Source organism: Rhineura floridana, chromosome 4 (genome assembly GCF_030035675.1).
Source record: "Rhineura floridana isolate rRhiFlo1 chromosome 4, rRhiFlo1.hap2, whole genome shotgun sequence".
Taxonomy (NCBI): Eukaryota; Metazoa; Chordata; class Lepidosauria; order Squamata; family Rhineuridae; genus Rhineura; species Rhineura floridana.
This window is the reverse complement of record NC_084483.1, coordinates 116,321,040-116,341,910: the sequence shown is the minus strand read 5'-3', so window position 1 is coordinate 116,341,910 and position 20,871 is coordinate 116,321,040. Positions and strand designations below refer to the sequence as shown.

General features: G+C 42.0%; 1 protein-coding gene across 5 annotated transcripts in view; it reads right to left on the bottom strand.

Annotated features, from left to right (window-relative positions):
- The window catches only part of MTHFD1L (methylenetetrahydrofolate dehydrogenase (NADP+ dependent) 1 like), a 202,261-nt gene that overhangs the window by 177,905 nt on the left and 3,485 nt on the right, over positions 1-20,871 (bottom strand). For all 5 annotated transcript variants that reach the window (XM_061624125.1, XM_061624126.1, XM_061624124.1 and 2 more), the window contains exons 3-7: positions 19,206-19,256; positions 19,068-19,121; positions 15,951-16,075; positions 11,171-11,271; positions 8,126-8,265 (exon numbers count right to left, since the gene is read on the bottom strand). In XM_061624125.1, the coding sequence (XP_061480109.1) occupies positions 8,126-8,265; positions 11,171-11,271; positions 15,951-16,075; positions 19,068-19,121; positions 19,206-19,256 (471 nt within the window). The remainder of the gene's footprint in view (positions 1-8,125; positions 8,266-11,170; positions 11,272-15,950; positions 16,076-19,067; positions 19,122-19,205; positions 19,257-20,871) is intronic.

Here is a 20,871-nt window from a genome sequence, read left to right as displayed (position 1 = left end):
ACTGTGTTGATGCTATACTTAATCCACTGTGATTGAAAAAACCCAAGGGTGGCATCCAATGGTGTTTAACAGCAGCACAGGAAGGGAAGGAGTTTTTGATGAATTCTCCTCTTCCTGGACCCGCAGCCACCCAGCACCTACTCTGGTGGGAGCAAATATTCAGTTCAGGAATAAATTCTAACCCTTTTCTATCTGGTAAGATTTTTAGTGCAACAATGTAATAGCTGCGACAGCTTCCAACAGTGCTTCATGCTGATGGTCTCAGGTAAGGTACACAGTCACAATAAATGCACATCAATCAGCCACTACAGACAAAGGGTTGTGGCCAGCTAAGTTTTACTCAGAGTAGACTGACTGAAATTGATGGACTTAAGTTAGTCATGCCCATTTATTTCATTGGGTCTACTCTGAGTATGACTAACATTGGATACAAACCAATGAACTGTTTGGCTGAAACCTGAGAGAATCTCAATAGAAGTCTCAGATTGTGTCATTTTAGCGACATTGTTTTTCCAGTATGATTTAATGTTTGCGGGTGGGATTATTCAACATTATAAAAGAATTAGAAAGTTATCTCCAGTACACTTGTCTAATAAGCATAAAACTTAGAGGTGGAAAGACCAATTCAATAACTGAGTTCATCTCCTCACAAATGCACTATATGGCCTCTAAACAGTGAACCTGATACAAAACAGATGCTACATGTCACTGCAGCCAAATACTGTAGAAGATACAGGGAAGTGCTAACATACTTCCAAAGGATACATAGTTACACATTGTAAAATGAGTTAAAAAATAATAATAATGAGATCTCACATGGAAAGAATGAAGAAATCTCACATAAACAATTGTTTAAGCAACATCTTATAAATACGTAAAAATCTCCATAGGGTCACTCTCAAGTGAATAAGCCATTCTAGCTGGCATTTTCTTCCTCCAATTCGTGGGAAATTAATGCCAATATATACTTTGAAATATAGCTCATAGCAGTACATAGTCTAACTCCAATGAGATTTATACTGAAGCAGGCTTAGAAGACCATCCCATTCCCAAGATAAAAGACTAAATGCTAAAACAAAAGTAATACAGGCACTGTAAAACAAATATGTAATAATAATGATACAGCATAGGTATATATTTCACATAACTGGAAAGCCTGCTTACTAAGAGTGCTGCATAAATATTACTTTCCCCTACAGCTGGAATCAATTTCTAAAAATGACATTATAAAACCCCATGACCAAATTCAAAAGCTTCAACTTTTAAAGTTAAAATATTAATGGGCATGTTTTTGCTAAGACTGATGTAGATATATTTTAATTAAATAAATACATGGGATGTTGAAAACATTAGGAATAATGGAACACATTCATTTAGTGTAGCCATCTTATCTATTGAAGATTTACATCAGGTATGATTAACCTTTTCTGGCCCGAGGATTGCATTCACCCTTGGCCAATCCTCTGGGGTCTAAATACCACCAGTGGGTGGGGCCTCTGTCATGCACATTCTCATATGTCTCTGAGCCTAACCTCCTCACAGAGGTGTTGTGAAGATAAAATCAGCAGGAGGAGATTCATGTTTGTATGCTACTTTGAACTCCTCAGAGGAAAGGTGGCATAAAAATATAAATATAAAATGAAATTAAAAAATAGGTGTTCAATATCAACCTGCATGTGAGGCTCTCTGCATAAGAGGAGTTGTTCTCTCTCTCTTTTTTAAAAAGATCAAACCACATTACAAAGAATGAACTCAGCAAGCATGCTTTATCTAAAACATTCACTATTACATAGCTCCTCTTAATCTATATGTACATATAGTCTCCCTTCGTAATCTAAACACACATTTATGACGAATTGGCTTTTCATAAACAGTTGCTCTTTGTATTTAGCCACCTCTGATCATGTTAGAATTCTAGGAAAAAAACTAAATACTCCTCCTCTGTTTAACAACTATGTAGGACTTAATGCAGCTCTGCCAAGACAAATGGTCATAACTAAAACCAAGCTGACCTATAAGTTAAAGAAATACGACTTGGATGTCCACTCCACCCAAATCAAAGGAAATGAAGGGGAATTTTTTAAAAAGATAGATGGCTACAAAGTAATCTCAAGGGCAAATTACTCATTACACATGAGATCTGTGATAGAATCTTTCATTGTTCTCCCCCCCCTTTTTATAACACAGTCACAGGGACATCCAAATTATTTGATCAGATCAATGGGGCTGAGGGAGGGGTTTTTGTTTTTAGCCTTTTCTCCTGCACTGTTTCCCTGATCTTCCCCCAAAGAAAAGCTGCTTTCCCATGGAGGGATACCATTGTTATCCAATCTTGTTGGAGGTAGATAACTGCCAAGTAAACATTTTCAAATATGTATTTTCTTACTGCATTCTTTGTTTTGTTTTGTTGCTCTGTCTATGGAGGCCAACAGAGACTTAACATTTGCTCATCCCTGCAAGAGCACACAGTGCATTGCTCCAGGCCTCCAGCTTTCCAGCACAAATTCGGCACTTGTCATGGTTAATGCTAACTATATTTGTTGTTAACCAAGATGTGGAACCAAGCTGGTTTCAAAACCCAATGGTTGAGAGGAAGGGAGCTTGGGATCTCACAATGCAGTCCTGAGCCATTACTAAGGGACTGAGAGCTCTCCATGTGTACTGGCAGCATGTGTATACCAAATCTTCTTGGCATTCTTCAAGTAAACCTTCATGCTTCTTTATTCTGAAGAGCAGTGAACTCACACAGGTTAAAGAACAATCTGGGAGAGTAACTTTCAAGAACTTTTATGTTGTTTCTCATGATGTGGGACCAATATATCTGCTAATGCCAGTATTTCATAAATTCTGTTTTATAGACTTATTTATTTATTATTTGATTTTTATCCTACTCTTCCTCCCAGCAGGAGCCCAGGGCAGCAAACAAAAGCACTAAAAACACTTCAGAACATCATAAAAACAGACTTTAAAATACATTAAAACAAAACATATTTAAAAACATTTTTATAAAGCTTTCAAGGCATCTTTAAAAAAAGGTTAAAAATATATTGTTTTTTTAAAAAGGTGCAAAAACATATTAAAAAGCAATTCTGCATATGCAGACTGGGATAAGGTCTCAACTTAAAAGGCTTGTTGAAAGAGGACTTCAATAGGCACCGAAAAGATAAAAGAGATAGCACCTGTCTAATATTTAAGGGTAGACAATTCCACAGGGTAGGCGCAGCCACATTAAAGTTCTGTTTCCTATGTTGTGTGGAACGGACTTCCTGATAAGATGGTATCTGCAGGAGGCCCTCACCTGCAGAGCGCAGTGATCGACTGGGCATATAAGGGATAAGACGGTCTTTCAGGTATCCCGGTCCCAAGCTGTATAGGGCTTTGTGCACCAAGACTAGAAACTTGAACTTGGCCCAGTAGCAACTGGGCAACCAGTGCAATTCTTTCAGCAGCAGGGTGACATGTTGACAATACCCTGCCCCAGTGAGCAGTCTCACCACCACATTTTGCACCAGCTGCAGCTTCTGGACCAACCTCAAGGGCAGTCCCACATAGAGCACATTACAGTAATCCAGCCTAGAGGTTACCAGTGCATGGACAACAGTAGTCAGGCTATCCTGGTCCAGAAACGGCCATAGCTGTCTTACCATCTGAAGCTGGTAAAAGGCACTGCTAGCCACTGAAGTCACCTGGGCCTCTACCAACAAAGATGGATCCAGGAGCACCCCAAGACTAAAGACCTGCTCTTTCAGAGGGAGTACGACCCCATCCAAAGCAGGCAACTGACCAATTATCTGAACTCAACAACCATCAACCCACAGCGCCTCCATCTTGCTAGGATTCAGACTCAGTTTACTGGCCCTCATCCAGTCCACTACCAAGTCCAGGCAGCGGTCCAGGGCTTGCACGGCCTCTTCCAATTCAGATACAACAGAGAAAGAGAGCTGGGTATAATCAGCGTACTGCTGACACCTTACCCCAAATCTGATGACTGCTCCCAAAAGCTTCACATAGATGTTAAACAGCATGGGGGACAAGATGGTACCCTGCAGCACAACACAGCACAACTGACAGGGGGCTGAAAGACAATCACCCAATGCTATTCTCTGAAAACGACACTGGAGATAGGATCAGAGCCACTGTAAAACAGTGCCTCCGATACCCATCTCACAAAGTCAGCCCAGAAGGATACCATGGTCAATGATATCAAAAGCCGCTGAGAGATCAAGTAGGAGTAACAGGGTTGCACTCCCCCTGTCCTTCTCCCGATAAAGGTCATCCATCAGGGCAACCAAGGCCAATTCAGTCAAGATGGGAACGGAATGGGTCAACATAATCTGTTTCATCCCAGAGACTTGCAATTGCTGTGCCACAACCCTCTCAGTCACATTTCCTAAGGGGGTATTTGCTACTGGGTAGCAATTGTCACAGACCAATGGGTCCAGGATGGGCCATTTCAGGAGTGGATCACAGCCTCTTTCAAGGCGGCTGGAACCACTCCCTCCTGCAATGATGCATTGACCACACCCTGGATCCACTCGGTCAAACCCCCTCGGCAAGCTTTAATAAGCCAAGAAGGGCAAGGGCGAGAGGACACGTTGCTGGCTGCATCATCGCAAGCACCTTGTCTATGTCATCAGGCCTCATCACTTGAAATGGTTCCCAAGAAGTTGCAGCAAACATTGCACTGGACACCTCATTGGGGACTACAGTAGATGTGGATGGGACATCAAGACTGCTATGGAGGCGAGCAACTTTACCCTTAAAGTGCCTTGCAAACAATTCACAGCGGGCCTCAGAAGGATCTAAAACTCCATTTTTTGGAGTTGATGTCAACAATACGGAAAAGCTCCACTGGATGGCTACTTGAGGATGCAAAGGAGAAAGAGAAGTGGGCCTTCTTCGCTGCCCTCACCGCCACACAGTAGGCATGGTTATGATGTTTTACTCGTGCCCGATCAGCCTCACAACACGTCTTTTGCCCCTTGTGCTCTAGCCATCGTCCATTTAACATGGCTTGTTAATATGATGGTACTTCTAAAATCTAAACTTGAGTTATTCTCATTTTCCCTCATCATAAGTAAAACATTCCAATGGTTTACGTGGATTTCTAGTAATCCAAATGTTTTGGGTCTCCTGTAAGCCATTTCTATGAGTATTGTTCACTATATTAAAAAAGCACTGCTCTATTCTTGAATGCAAGTAACCTGGGTTTATTTATTTAGACAATGTATATACAGTTATATTATGTAATATTTTTCTAAATGTCACGCTACCCGTGAACGCTTCTGTGCAGGCGCACACCAGGCACCCAGCAGCCACAGTGATACACAAGGCTTCCGGCAGCTGCAGTGGCAGTACATGGGTGACTGAGCGGGGGAAGAGGTAGTTGTGCTGGCTGGGCCTGGACTTCAGTGGGTTGCTTTGGGGGAGGAGGGAAGGGCAGCCTATGGGAGAGGGGAAAAGGAGAAGGGTGACCTGTGGGGGGAGAGAGGGCTAGTGACCCATGGGGAAGGGCTACCCATGGGGGACCAGGGGAAGGAGCGAGCACTGGTGACCCATGTGCAGGGGGAAGGAGGGGGAGCACTGCTGACCTGTGGGAGGGAGCACTGGCATCAGTAGGCAGGGTTGGGAAGTGAAGCGAGAAGGGGCAGAGCCCCTAGTATTGAAATGAAACTCTAAGCAGTGTACAATCTAAGTTAAGAATTAGGGATATATTATTTGTTTAGCAATGAAACTCCAGCTTATGAAATCAATTCTGAACAATTTTTAAGTCTCTGTGGACACTGACCAGATTTTGAAATAGTCCAACCTGTAGGGGAAACAGTGTGCGTGTGTGTGAGAGTGCACAATTATATATAAACACATACATGTGGTGCCCTTCTTAAGTAGATTTTCAGGCAACAGCAGAGCAGATAAATTTGCATAAACAAGAGACAAAATTAATGGGCATGTCACAGACCGCCTGCTACCTAACTTCTGAATTTTGTTTTCCTATCAAAATAGACAGTGATTCTGAAAAAGCATTTGGATAGAAGGAAATGTTTTCATAATATAAAGCAGAATAGGAGTGTTTGCAATTTATTCTCTGGATGGTCTGTTTGAATTAATACAACTCACACAACCTGTTGTTTTTTTAAAAATGCAGTTGCACAAGAATGGTCACAAAAATAAAAAAATGAAATATCAATACAATGTGATGGTGAAATAAAATGAACTCAAAAACTTTAAATTCAAAAATGTTAAATTCAGAGAGGCTGTTTTGCCATTGTGGAAGAGGGTTGTGCTTTTTCAATCTTCTGTCCATCACTTAAAACACATAAAAATGTTACTGTAACATCAGCAGCTGTAAAAACAGTGCTTTGCCAAATGAGAAATGTGTTAGCATCACAGCTGTTTAGGTTAAGGAAGACATGTTTTGCATTTTGAGTTATGAATCCAAAACCCAAGAGATTAACTTCCATGTAAAAACCTTTTGACTTGGCTGCCACCTTCTGGGAGTGTCTATGAAACACTGGGGAAACTTAGCATACACACAATATAAAGTTTCTCAGTAAGCCTTAAGGTTTTAGTGCTTTTTTATGCTCTGTGTCTGGGACAGCAGCATCAGCACTTGACATCCTCAGTGGACTGTCAGGGTCCAAGCCCCCAGGAAGGCCCACCAGTGCTGATGCCTGACTTGCAGCACTCCTTTGGCCACCAGTCAGCTAGAAGAAAGGGCAACAGTCTGGGAAGTTGCCTGCCATTTAAAATTTCCCACAATGCCCCAGATCATCATCCTCATACTGGAATCAGTCCTGTTCCATGTATTACTACTACTGCATTATTAGCAGAAGTGAGAGCCAGTGTGGTGTAGTGGTTCAGTATTAAAACAGGATCTTGGAGGCCAGGTTTCAAATCCCCACTCAGCCAGGAAGCTCACTGGATGGTTTTGGGCAAGCTGCTGCCTCTCAGCCTTACCTACTTCACAGGGTTGTTGTGAGGATAAAATGGGGAAGAAGGAGAACAATGGATGCTACCTTGAGTTCCTGGGAGAAAAGGTGGGATATAAATGTAATAATAATCTGCAAAATATCATGGGCAGGACAAGAGGCTGGGCCTATCATCTTCTATGCCCACTTCCTGGAAATATTTCTCTAGCCATCCTCCCCCTCTCCCTCTCCCCACCTCATAGGTCATTCATCAACCCCAGTGGGGCAGGTTTGAAACCAATTTGCTGCTTCCATTTGCATAGTCCCATCCTAAGTTTATTTAACTATATTTCTATTATACCTTTCTAACAAAGAAAATCTGATGCAGCTAGCAAATTCAAAACATAAAAATAAAAAAAGGTTTTGCAAAGTCCTACATGTAGCAAAATTAAATTAATTCAAAATGAGCACACTGAAAAACAGCAGCAAAATAACAGGAAACAATAAATGTCAGGAGTCTGTCAAATATATATGCAACAAGAGTTCTGTTTTCTGGTCATACTAAAAAGCATGACAATTGTGGGAATGTTCAGAAATGGCTTTTATGCCTTTTGATTAATTCCACTGCCGATGGAATCCCGCCACTAGGATAAAGGAAAGATGTATGTCTGTCCAAAAGCCTTTTAAGATATTCCTTCCTTGATTCCCATTCCACCCTCACCCCAACTCTATACAAACTGAAATCAAGAGTAGATCTTCCGGTCACATGCTTCCACTATGGTCTTCTCCTGCCCCTCCCACCCTGAATAGAATGCAACATCCAAACTGGTAAATCCAATTGTTGTCTGCACATAGGATCTCCTCTAGCCCTGGATATTAAATGCCTCTTGTATAGCACTTTCAATAGGCAGGGCGAGCAGAGATCCCATGATTAAATATCCATTGGATTGTGTGGTTCAAAGTTATATATGTAAAGGAAGGAAAGAACATGAGGAGATGTTAGTTAACCTGAAGCTTGTTCAAGATATCATTGTGTGCAGATAGTAGGAGAGTAATACCCAAACAGGCCCTTGCACTGAAAAACGCAAAGAGAAATGAATGATGAAAGCACATTGAGTGAACAAAAGTTCTTTGAATACTCAAAACTGTGAATGAACCCAGGATCTTGCTAAGTAGCAAACTTAAGATAAAAAGTATTAAGCATTTGGTTTAATTACCATAGTCTGAAGTTGCTTCGTTTTCCACAGGCAGCTCATAGTTATGGCCCCTTTTCTTTGAAGAAGGCACTGCAAAGAAACTTCCAAAGGTCCTTGAACTCCCAAAAGTAACACCTTTTTCCCTTCTAGGGTAGCACATGCTGTATAGCAGAATATAACAATTGCTCTAATTAACTACAATACTAGCAAACTGCACTGGAAAAATATAAGTGAACCACAAGCATTAATACAGAAGCTTGCCCCCCCCCAAACAACCATCTCTCATATGGAAAATGTTACAGTTCTAAAAATTGGAATAGGACAACATTATGCTCCTGGAATTTTTCTGATGACCAAGACCACCATGTAAGCAGGACAGGAGACATTTTATCAAATCTGTCAGATTAATGGACAGAAGAAAGTTTCATGTATTTACATGAGGAATGACAGTCTTGGCTTGCATAACAAAGACGTTAATGACATCTTGCTAAACTAAACTAGATATATTTTACTTGCATATGTTGCTAATGTATCTAGTTATAATTAGATCCAGCTCCATGCAGCCTCAAATGCATTTGACATTCCTTTACTTACACACCCTACCCACAACATACTTTTCCCCAGCAAAAATTGGCATCTGGGGTCATCCTGTCATAAACAGCCACCTCAACACTGTCCTTATGCATCCCATAATCCCAATGATAAAACATAATACTCTCCTTGCCATTTGCAGGGGGGGGGCTTTAGGGCAGCCTTTCCCAACCTTTGGGTCCTCGGACGATGTTGGACTACAACTCCCATCAGCCTCAGCTTGGCCAATGGGTAGGAATGATGGGAATTGTAGTCCAGCAATGTTTGGGGACCAAAAGGTTGGGAAAGGCTGCTTTAGGGACTATAGCTCCTCTTTCTGCCCTCTAGCCTCAGCTTCAGCATTATTAATGTGTTATTAACCTAACAAATAAAAAAATCAGACATACAAACAGAGGATATGGGTAAGATATCCACTGTGGGGTTAGCTACACTAGTAAATGACACATTAATAATTGCCACATATGAGAAATCTTTAATTTGGTTTAAGTATTTGTCCAGGACTCTGTAGTGAATGAGTAAGTTAAATCAAAGTCAAGTGAGGCTGTCTAAGTGCTGAACTGGTGTCTGACCATTGTAATCGGCTGGTTGTAATGGGTCGATAAACTGAGACTGAATCCTGACAAGACAGAGGTGCTGTGGGTTGGTGGGTCTCAGGTCCAAGAATGAGGCATACAAACTTCTCAAGATGGGATTGGATTGTGTGGTTCCTTCCTCTGAAAGAACAGATGTATAGTTTGGGAGTACTCCTATATCCACATATCACTGGAGGCCCAGGTGCCTTCAGTGGCTCAAACTGTTTTTGGCCAACTTCAGCTAGAGCCATTCCTGAATAGAAATAACCTGGCCATGCTCTGGTCACCTCCCAATTAGATTACTGTAACATATTCTATGCAGGGCTGCCCTTGAAAACAACTGGGAAACTGTAGGTATGTTGGTAGACAGCAACAACAAAGAGTGGAGGCAGAGAGTAGGGAAATAAGCCACACTGGCCTATTCTTTTCTCTCCAAATCCACCACATTGCTCATCACCCTCCCCCCCGCTCACCAGCTTCCAGTCCTCTCTCTATACAAGCAGAGTCATTGGCACTGCAGTACTATGGACAAACATTAATTTCCTGTAATATGTGGGAGAGGAGTGCAAATTAATGGGAGCTTTGCCTGCCCCCCCCCGGTTTCCTATAGAAAAGATAGGCACAGCCAGAAATTATTTTCAAAAGTATACCCATACTTCTGGCTATTTTTTATTTATTTATACATGGCTTTTTGAAATCCAGACAGGTAGCATAGACAGCCTCCTAAAAGATGATCAGCTCTGACAGCATTGCTCCTCTCTTGGGTGGTGAATGTATGTTGCAGGAAAACCATGCACACATCTCTGGATCCTGAATGTAGGCAAAGTCTCAACCCCCAAACCTTTCAGGACAGAGACAATCTATGACTAGAAAGCAGTTTCCACTCACAACTATTTTTTTCTGGACTGCTTGGGTATAAAACTAGAAGAGCACACTACACAAGCCCCTGTCAGCTTCAGGGCTGGGGGCTGGGCAGTAACGAAGCAGCCGGCAGTTAGCTGGGCAATAAATCAGTCAAGGCCAGGCAGATAACGAAGGCCGGCTGGCAGAAGAAAGGCTTGACAAACTAACCAGTAGCAGTGTCCAATAGCGTTGTCCAGGTAGGGAAGCAGAATTCAAAAAGCCAGAGGTCCAGTCCGAAAGTCTAGAGGCTAGCAATGGCGTTACACGTGAGGGGCCACAACCGACGTTGTAGTCAGCAGTCTGCTGCAGGCATGAACTGCCTTTTATAACAGACTCCCTAAGCCGGGTGCCTGTGATTAGTCTCCCAGCTGCTCAGAGCTGCTTGTTCTTAAATGACCTGACCTCTTCCTTCGTTGCTGTGCTACTCGCTGGCGTCTCCTTTCTGCAGGGGGGAGGGGAGCCTCCTGTTCATGCCCAGAATCCGATTGAGGGGCTTCAGCCAGGTCCTGGACATTCTCCAGCTGGGGAAGAGCCAGAGTTGTGTCCTCAGGGGTTCCACTAGTTCCTTCTCCTGGGTCTGCCAACTCTGCCTCTTCCTCCTCCTCCTCCTCCTCTGAAGGGGTCAAGACAGCCCCACCAGCTTGGTGAACAGCCCATATGAATGATTTGGGTTTTAAAACTTGCTTTAAAAGCAACTGATGTATAGATTCTTAGGGACTTGAATTCTCTGTCCAGTTACACACTGTGTGGTTCTTCTACAGTTCCACAGAATTAAAGCCTCCGCAATGTTCTGTTAATAGTTTAATAAACGAACATTTACTTATCACAGCTATCTTAATGATGGCCTTGCATGACAGGCCACTTTTTTTCAGGAGGAGGAATTGTGGCAGGGAAACCATTATCTGCCACGGGCAACTTAGGCATTGCATGGGTGAGCCATGATGTGAACATACTATGCACTAAGGCTGAAAATAATAAATAACAAACAATGATGTTGTACCTAGTTCTTCCAGAAGCTTGATCACAGCACTGGCAGTGGGTGGTACCACACATTCATGCATTTCTCCATGCATCAATCTTGCCAAGTTAAAATCTGTTGCTCTGCAACAAAATACAGGATAAGAGAGAAAGAGAAGAATGTACAGTATATGTAAGAATAGAGATACAGAACATTCATTTTATTAAAATCCAGGAATTGTAAGTGAGGGACGTAGGCTAGTGTTTCTTAGTGCATATTCATGAAAAACTATAGCTTTATCCATACATTTTAAGCATTCTCTCTGTACTATTGTATCCATAGCTATTGCTTATTCACTAATAGGTAAAAAAACCTTTGTGGTTTAAGAACGTAGCTGTAGCCCACAGATATTTCTATCAAACTTTAAAAGCAGGGAGATTGGGCAACTATAGCGAATGCACCAGGGGAGCAGGAGACCTGACCGCCTCTCAGAGATATTGTACTGCCCTATAAATTTGTAAAAATGCAAACACAATTTGGGTTGGTCTTTCACAGTCCAATCCACTTGCTGTGTAGCTTGGAAGAATTTGGTAACATGCGCCTCTGACAGATAGGCAGATTTGATCATTTGCATGCTTATTGAGTTCATTGGGATTTACTCCCGTGCAATCACTTTTGGGATAAGTGAGACTGACTATGGGGGGAGGAGGGAGGGCTGGAGTGGAAGAAGAAGGGAGGAGGAGGGGAGAGGAGAGGGGAAGGGAAGGGGAGGGAAAGGAGGGGAAAGGGAAAGGCAGGTCTGATCATTTGCATGTTTATTGAGTTCAATGAGATTTACTCCTGTGCAATCATTCTTAGGATAAGTGAAACTCACCAAGGGGGAGGGGAGGAGAGGAGGAGGAGTAGGGAGGGGAAAGAGGGGAAGGGGATTGGAAGGGTAGTCTCACTTCCATCTATTATCAAATAAAGACACATTAAAAATTGAAAAATAGCTAAGCCAACTACACTCCATAAAAGGGGAAGATAGTGAAGTATAATCACAATTTGTCAGACAAAGAAGTAAATCCTTTCTCAATTAAAGTCTCACTAATGGATGCCATCTACATTTTGCTGCAATATTATTTTCAGAATTAGGAAGTAGCCCTTATATCTAGGCTAAGGTAAAGATTGCTTATCTGCAATCAAACCCACTTTCTTTTAAGAGAAGTCTTCTCTTCTTAAGGCAACTGTGTTGATACTTGAAAGCATGTTATTCCTTGCTGCCACCTCCCCTCTTTTTCTCTGTCTCAGGCTAGCATCTGGTCTTAGTGAAGTGTCACTTTGATGAGGGAGTAGGAGTGACAAATCACGGGCCCAACCTCACTCCTAAAAACAGCCTGACAGTACACAGACCAATGTTTTCCAGAAGCAACAACAGAGGAAGTTTGATTGACTGCCAATGTATTTGGTGAAAATGAAGGAGGTGTACATGTTTCCCAACTTGAACATAACCACAAAGCATGAGAGGCAGCATGAATCAATTATAATTGCTCTGTCACCACTCCTGGAAAACTTCCACAGTTGCCACAAGTCCCATTGTCACAGAACGCCTCTGAATACCAGTTGCTGAAGAGCACAGCTAGTGAAAGTGCTGTTGCTCTCAGGTCCTGCTTGTGGGCAGTATTGAAGGCTGTCCAAGGAGGAGTCTGCTAGGAATTCAGTGGTCTTTGCCAAATTGTGCAGCCCCTCCCTGACATGCCTGGCATCTGGAGACACTTCTGTCAGTAGAGCTTTAGCCCACTTGACCCCAGCCCATGCCAGAAAACATTTGGCTGCTGAGCTCTCATGGCCAGTGCAGATGCTTCGTGTGTACATTTTAAGACAGAGTCATTGTGCCTGCCATTTTAGCCTCAAAGAGTATCCGCTCCTTCCTTGGGTATAGCTGTCTTGGCCCTGAGGGCAGACACAGGCTCGTCAATGGCTGGGACTTGAAAGGTTGCCATGATTGTGGCAGGAAGGCCATGGAGCTTTTTGGCAAGGCATGAGGAGCTTTGGATTTGGCTGGATGATCCCATTCTTCCTTAATAATGTCCTTGAAAAACTTAGGGAAGGGAATGGCCACCTTCTGATTCCCTGATCTGGAGAAGACGTCTGAGGAACCCTAGCTCCCCCTCCTGGGAAGTTTCCTTAGGAGGGTCTAGCTGAAGGCAGGCCATAGCTTTAGAAATCGGGTTAGGATAGGAGTCAGGAGAATATAGTTTCCTATGCACCGGAGATGGCTTGGGGGGATCCTCCTCTGAGAGTTCTCCCTCTTCCTTCTCTGAGCCTGATGCAGTGGGTGACAGGAGGGCACCTTCCCCTCAGATGTCTGGGCTAAGGGAGAGGCAGTCAGGCTGGGGCCTGGAAATGGAGTGCCTTTTACACTTATCCTTCTGGGTTTTATGCTTCAGGAATGAGTCCCTTCTTTTACTCTTCCCCCTTCTCCTATCTGGGCTGGTGTCCAAGGAGGAAAAAGAGCAGAAATAATCATAGGAGTGCGCCCTGGAGTGCTTGGAGTCTTTTTGTCTGTGCAAGCGAGCCCAGCGCTTGGCTAAGGAAGCTCCCGCCTCATCATGGCCTTGTTAAGCCAGACCAACATAGCTGACAAGGTAGAGGACTCTTCTAAATTGTGAGGTTTGGCACACTGTTTCCTGCAGGAGACATGCGAGCTCTCCCCCCACCCACCCCGATTAAGTGGAAAAGAGCTGAGAAAACTAAACTATTTCGGGCAGTGAATGTCTGTCTGTCTGTCTATCTATTTAATCTATTGCATTTGTATACCGTCCCATAGCCGAAGCTCTTTTATGTTCTTACTATTGCCAATTCCTTCACATCATCACTTACAGCTGGTGGAAACTAGGTGGGTGGATGACACCTCTGGCAGGGCTAGGTGTGGCCTAGAGAACATCTGGGTTTGGTTCATATATTTAGAGGAATATACTCATTGGCTGCATTCACATGTCTCGGTAAGCCGAAGGTTAACAGTTGACCATGAATGCACAGATTATCCCTACTTTGCTCCTTCCTGTAAGCAAACAAGCATAACAAACCACAATCGTTAGCTTAGCGCTACATTCGAACTGGGGATCATGGTTTTGTTATGAGCTATTGCCATATGCTTTATGTTGATTTCCTCCCTAAGAGTCCTCAATTATGTATTAATGTGTATTAATCCTAAGGAATATCAAATGTTCAGGTATGTGGACCTTCTAGAAGCCTAGAGTTTAAAAGGAGTCTTTCCCTTTCTGCTTCCCCTCCCCTTTTGGATGTTCTGGGAAGACAGCCAGCTTTCACGCTGTTCTGTAAACAAACTTTGATAAAACAATAGATGGTCATAGCTGCCTTATATGTACATTCCAGAGAGGTAGTCAGGAACATCTGTCAAGTAGTTAGGTAGTTACTAGCTTATCAGCTGCCATCAGTGATGGAGCTCAAGACATGCAGGTCGTGCAGCTGTTAAGCAAGATCATAGCCTTGAAGGAGGAGAGTTTAGACAGCAAGCTACCAGTGCTTGTTAGCCTGGTTGAAGAGGGCAGCTGCTGTCGAGGTCTGCCTCCCACAAGGGTGAGATGATTCCATTTCTTTCTGGATAAGAGAAAGAAATGAATCGAAACGTATTACTATGGCAAAGTACTAAAGATAGTACTATATGGATATCATATATCTGCACACATTGTAACGTACTTTGTTTTGATTCTGACTCAATGGCTAAGGCCGCTGTATGCATTACTAGTACAAATATTTAATATTTAAAGAATAAATATAAGAACTATGGAGACAAACCACTATTGAACTCCCATTTATTTTCCTGGTATCTCCCAAGACCCAAGAAGACTCAGGTGGGATCTCCAACCTTAGCTTGCCTATTCACACAACTGCTGTCAAAAACTCTGTAAGCTTAGAAGAACACAACATCTGACATATAAGGACTCTGAAAAGCTAATAGGCAATGGGAACAATGTAAGAACCCTCAATCATATGCATTCATAAGAAAAAAACCATCTTGCAAGTATCAGTTTGTTTCACTGGAAAAAAACTCAACTGGTAACCCAAGACTAAACCTTGGCTTCAGATCATCGTATGTTTGGGACAAAACAAACTACAACCCCCAATTAGGATGTAATGCTAAGCAAAGGATCATGGTTTGTTGCTCTCACTCGCTAACAGGAAGAAGCAAAACAGGAGCAATCTGCACATTCACGGTAAACTATTAACTGCGCCTTACTGTGCTGTGTGAACACAGTCAGTATATTTGACTTTTATTCAAACACCCAGTGTTCTGTCATCTTTCACACAGAAATATTATACAAGTGTTTCAGCAGAGTTGGAATAAAATTAAAGAATATAAGAAAGGACTGAAATTAAGCAAGCAAACAAGTATTTTGATAATGTTGAGAAGTGTAATTCTCAAGCTTATATAATGTTAGTATCATCCACTGACCATAATTTAAGCAGTAGCCTTATGCTTGATTTCACAAAAACACCTTGGCTAATTGCTCTCTCTGATGTATTAGGTCTTAGTAACTGTGCAATCTATGTGCTGGATCCAGACTTCATCCTTCAGGAATGGAAGGGTTCTTTTGTTCCGCAGAAGTCTTTTGAGCCAGCAGAATAATTCTGTTGGGTGAAGGACAGATGACTTTTGCCAACTCCCGCTCATTTCTGAAGACCCCAGCACCAGCTCTCACACTGCTCCTCATCAGCAGATATTTGGATGGCAAGAGCAACGTGTTCATCCAAGCCCATGTGTTAATATACATTTTCTGGAATCTCAAAATGTGTATCATTATAGAGTTTAACTTACCCATTCACATCTTTCCCTGGTTTCACAGCATTCAATATTTTGCTTGTGTATGACTCTTTACAGAGGCGAAGGAGAAGACCATGAATTTTAGGATTCTCATTGAGCTTTACGATTTCTTTTATGATCTAGAAAATAATATAAGATTAAGAAATCAGGATTTTAAAATAATCAGCCTTCAATATTAGAACATGATCAAATATGGAAAGTGTAGAGTTTTAAAATACTAAGAAAATTGGCTCATTGATAATTAGGATCAGATATGCTTTTTCACTTGCAGAAACTGAAGAATATAGCAAAAGTACACCCACAATTATGATCATGTGCTGCTGTAAAAGTCCACCTTTGGGCAATTGTACACTCCACTGCTTATCATTTGGAGCAATTCCTATCATTTTGTTCAATTCATAGCAAAGACATTTATACTAACTGCAACATTGCACAGTACAACTGTGAGCTTGTACTACATTAGTCTAAAGATACCATAGAAGAGTGATAAGCAAAAACAGGTCAAACAGTGTTTATCATTACTTGAACAAAACTGGACAGTGTAATGAAAGAACACTGTCACAAAATAATTGAAAATTTACTCTCAGAAACATGCCACCTATTAAGTGAAAAGGGAACAACAAAATAAAAACACAATTGTGGCAAGGAAGAATGGTGAGTGTATAATGCTTCCAAAATGTGAGCCTACCATTTTAACAGAGCTAGAGCATTTCTACCAGATAGGTGATATCTACTGTTGTTTTTCTCTGGAATATTCTTAAGAACAACACATGGGGAAGAAACTTACTCACTGATAGGGGCCCCCAGAATGGGAGAGAACAACGTGCCTTGTGGAGGCAGCTCTAGGAAGGAGAAAGAGGTCTCTGACACTAAACCCCCAAGATAAGGAGGGTGGGCTTAGGAGGGGTGGCAGCCTCCACTCCACAGTGCAGAGGCATTGCTATTCTCCTCAGCACCAGGATGATATGCTTGACATAAATGTGGAGACAGAGTGAGGCCAGGTTTTGAAAAGGAGGCCCATCCCTGCCTGAGTAAGTGGCCTCGATGGAAAGTTTACCATAGGTAAAGGACTAGAATTCTCCATCCCTGCCTGCCTTCCTCTTCCCTCTTCTTGAGAAGAGAACTGAAATACCAGCCACATTTTTTTTCTTTATTAGGTTTCGTTAACTGAAATGTAACTGTAATTGTGTTTTAGAATGTTTGTAACTGTTTTTAGAATGCTCTTCTTTTCTTGTTAAATTGTTTTAGTGATATACATGATGCCCTGGGTTCCTTTGGAAGGAAGGAGGGGATATACATGTAATGAAGGAGAAGTAGAGAAACAACTGGTTTTTAGCACAGTCTGTGTCTATATTAATGATTCAGGCTTTCCACATGAGAAAGCAATTCTTACTACGGATTTCCTTTTCATAAGGCCACCATTTCTGATGTTTTTCTATTGGAATATATAATTTAACTTTTCTTCAGAATATTGCTGACTTTCTTGTTGAAACCTAAGCCTGTTGTTAATCTCCCTCCTTGGCTGTAGCCTCTCATGTTCCCTGAAAAGCCACCCTGGAGGTTTAAGGGACCTTCTAGAGAGGATATGAAGCAGTGCAAGGGAATCAGACCTAACCATGTGCACACTTAAGTGTTTTCCACTTCCACAAAAGGATATTTGGCTCCACCCCATCAGGGCCACCCATAAGCTTGCCTGACATGGACCAGCAAATGCTACCCACTCTCCCCTGCCCTCTTCCAGCTCTAATGACCATTTCCAGCTGCTTCAAGAATACTGTCCTTACCCTCCCTTCCTCTCAGAGCATGAAAATGTGGGGTGACTGAGCAAAATGGCCTTAAAGAGTCCTGCTGGAATGCATACTGAGAGTCACTGGCTGCTTTGTTGCAACTGCAAACACTGTTTAAAGTCTGATAAAACTTTATAAACACCTTTTGCTGCTGTGCCAAATCAGCAGTGTCACTCCCAGGCTGCGGTTGTTCTATAGATAGGCTGGCAGGCACACAAGGCTTTCTCTTGGGTATGGGCTGGGTGGCTTTGCAATTTGTCCCCTGGGATAAAAGGCTCAATTTTCTTTATAGCAGGCTGGGCCTACAAGTCACACAGACCATCTTTCACAGGCACACCCCTTGCAAAGGTTCAAAGCAAACATAATGTAAAGAGAAAGGGTCAAAGAAAAACACTGATATAAAAACACCAATGAGAAAGTCTCGTGTTAATACCTTCTTTATCTGGCTGTGTAAAAGTGTTATATTCCTCCAACACTCCTTGTTTGTAAGGGTATCTTATGGCAGCTACTTATCTAGAATTAAATAACTGCAGAGTGAAACTGACCCTTATTAACTATCTATTGGTAATGGCCTTACAATTCAGTAGAACATATTGTAATTAAATGTAGCAGATTTCTCATAGAAAGAGTGCATTCAGTGGGAAACCTCCAATCAATCATCATTCATCTCAAGTTTTATTATTTTATGTAAATCTGTAGGCAAACACAATACATAATATACTGTTGAGGGAGGTAAATTGACGACTGAAGACTATCAATCGCAACTCTGAATTCCTTGGCTATTTTTAGAAATAGTCACACCATGCTCAACTACTTCAGCAAGATTAAAGATGCAATCCATTGCACACTTACACAATGTGATATACATGATGCCCTGGGTTACAGCACAATCCAAACCATGCCTACTCAGAAGCAAGTTCTATTAAATGCAATGGTGCTTACACATAGGGAAGTGGAGTTAGGATTGCAGCCTTGTTTCTGAGTAGCTAAACCTAGGAATAGGAGAGTGCGATTGTACACATGTCCTGCTTGTGGGCTTTCTGCAGGCAGGTGGTTGGCAGGTGGTGAGAACAAGATGCAGGACTCCAGTAAGGATCTTCTTACAACTTTGCAGTTGCAACCCTAAGTATACCATCACGGAGCATCTCATTCAGGACGATCCCAACCTCAGGAGAAGCCTTTGTCGGGATGGAGGTTGGGGAGCTGCTGGAGAGGGGAGTAATCTTCCACCCACCCCCTTTCACTAGTGCTTCTTTGTATCTATCCATTATCTATTCAACATTACTGGTAAGGGGGAAAAACCTAGATCCATTAAAATTATTACCTCATTTTCAGTATAATCATGAGGGAGACAAATATGAAGAATATTCAGGCCGATCTGCAAAAAAGAAAAAAGATTTGCTACAAATCTCAACAATTTTTCAATTTAATTTTGAGGGAGAAAATGTTTCCATGCTCTCACCTCTTCAGCAATGTTTCTGATCATTTCTTGCCCCAAATCATCCTCACCAGTCTTGAAGGGATTAAAAAAAGAGAATGAAAACTGTTAACAGGTTAAGGAAAGGCCTCAGAGAAAATATGACTGTAAATAATTTGTAACAAAAGAAAAATTGGCAAGCAGTCCTAGATCAGAAATTTGCAACTGGATCAGAAATATTATTTGCTGGAAATGGGGTCTGTACCTTAACATTAGCAAGAGTGAAACAAGCCATCAACCACCTTTGGGCAGATTCATGGCACTGAACAGCTTGGCTTTACAAACTCCATTCCCAATTGTAAAAAAACCCAAAACACTGATGCTTGCACATTCTTGTGGCTATACAGAAGTAAGGCAAGCCCCAACAAGAGATACAAATGGAAACATACTAACATGGCTTCCCAGAGCATTCCATAGAAAATGAGACCATTGGGAAGATGATATAGTCTTTTGGAAAGTTTTAGGATGCCAGCAGATTTACTGCAAAAAGCTAACAACTACACATAGGTGGAGGACTTTGTTCAGAATATTATTTATTTATTTAAAATGTTTTATACCACTTAATATAACAAAAATCTCTAAGCAGTGTACTTCAAAACAACAGAAATACAACATTCAATGAAATTTCCTAAGAACTAGATAAAAATGAAATATATCACAAATAAAACTCAGCGGTGTACAAAACAAAACAAAAATAAAAATTAAGGATCAGAATCCAGGAAAGCTTGGGTAAACATTTAAGTTTTTGAGAGGCATTTAAAGGTCATCACTGTCTCTGCCTCATTAATTATCTGAGGGACAGCATCCCAGATGGTGGGTGCTCTCACAGAGAAGGACTACTTCTGCACTGTCACCAAGTGATAATTCAATCCACTGGGTGTGCAATGACCAGCAGTGTCTCCTCAAAAGTTCTTACAGATCGGCTTGGTGTGTACCACATGTAGCAGTAATTAAGTGATTAAATTACACATAGCAATAAGAGCCAGTGTAGTGTAGTGCTGGATTTGGATTGGGGAGACCTTGGTTCAATAATCCAGGTCTGACCAAGAAACTCAATGTGTTATCTTGGGCCGCTACGGCACTCACAGCTTAACTTGCTTCACATGGCGTTGTTGGAAGGATAAAAATGAGATACATGGGAGAAAGGCAAAATAGCTCAGTGGTAGAGTATCTGCCTTGTATGCAAAAGGTTCCAAGTTCAATTTTCAGCATCTCCAGGTAGGGCTAGGAGAGACTACTGCCTGAAATCCTGGATAGCCGCTGTCAGTCAGTGTAGATGCTACAGAGATAGATGGACCAATAAACTCAGCATAAAAAACAGCTTCCTATGATACTAAAGTATGAATGTTTGAGAACATGAAAAGTAATTTCTTCTGAGGATTAGAAATTGAAGGCTCCCTTTACGAAGGAGTGAGTGAGCTGCTGATAGTGATCCAATGGAACCCCAGAATACATGAGTTCTTTTCGACCCTTCCCTGTCTCTTGAGGCTCAGGTAGCCTCAGTGGCATGGAATGCTTTCTACCATCTCCGATTGGTAGCCCAGCTACGTCCCTATCTGGACAGTGACGACCTCGCCTCAGTCGTTCATGCTCTGGTAACTTCTAGATTGGACTACTGCAATGCGCTCTACGTTGGGCTGCCCTTGAAGAT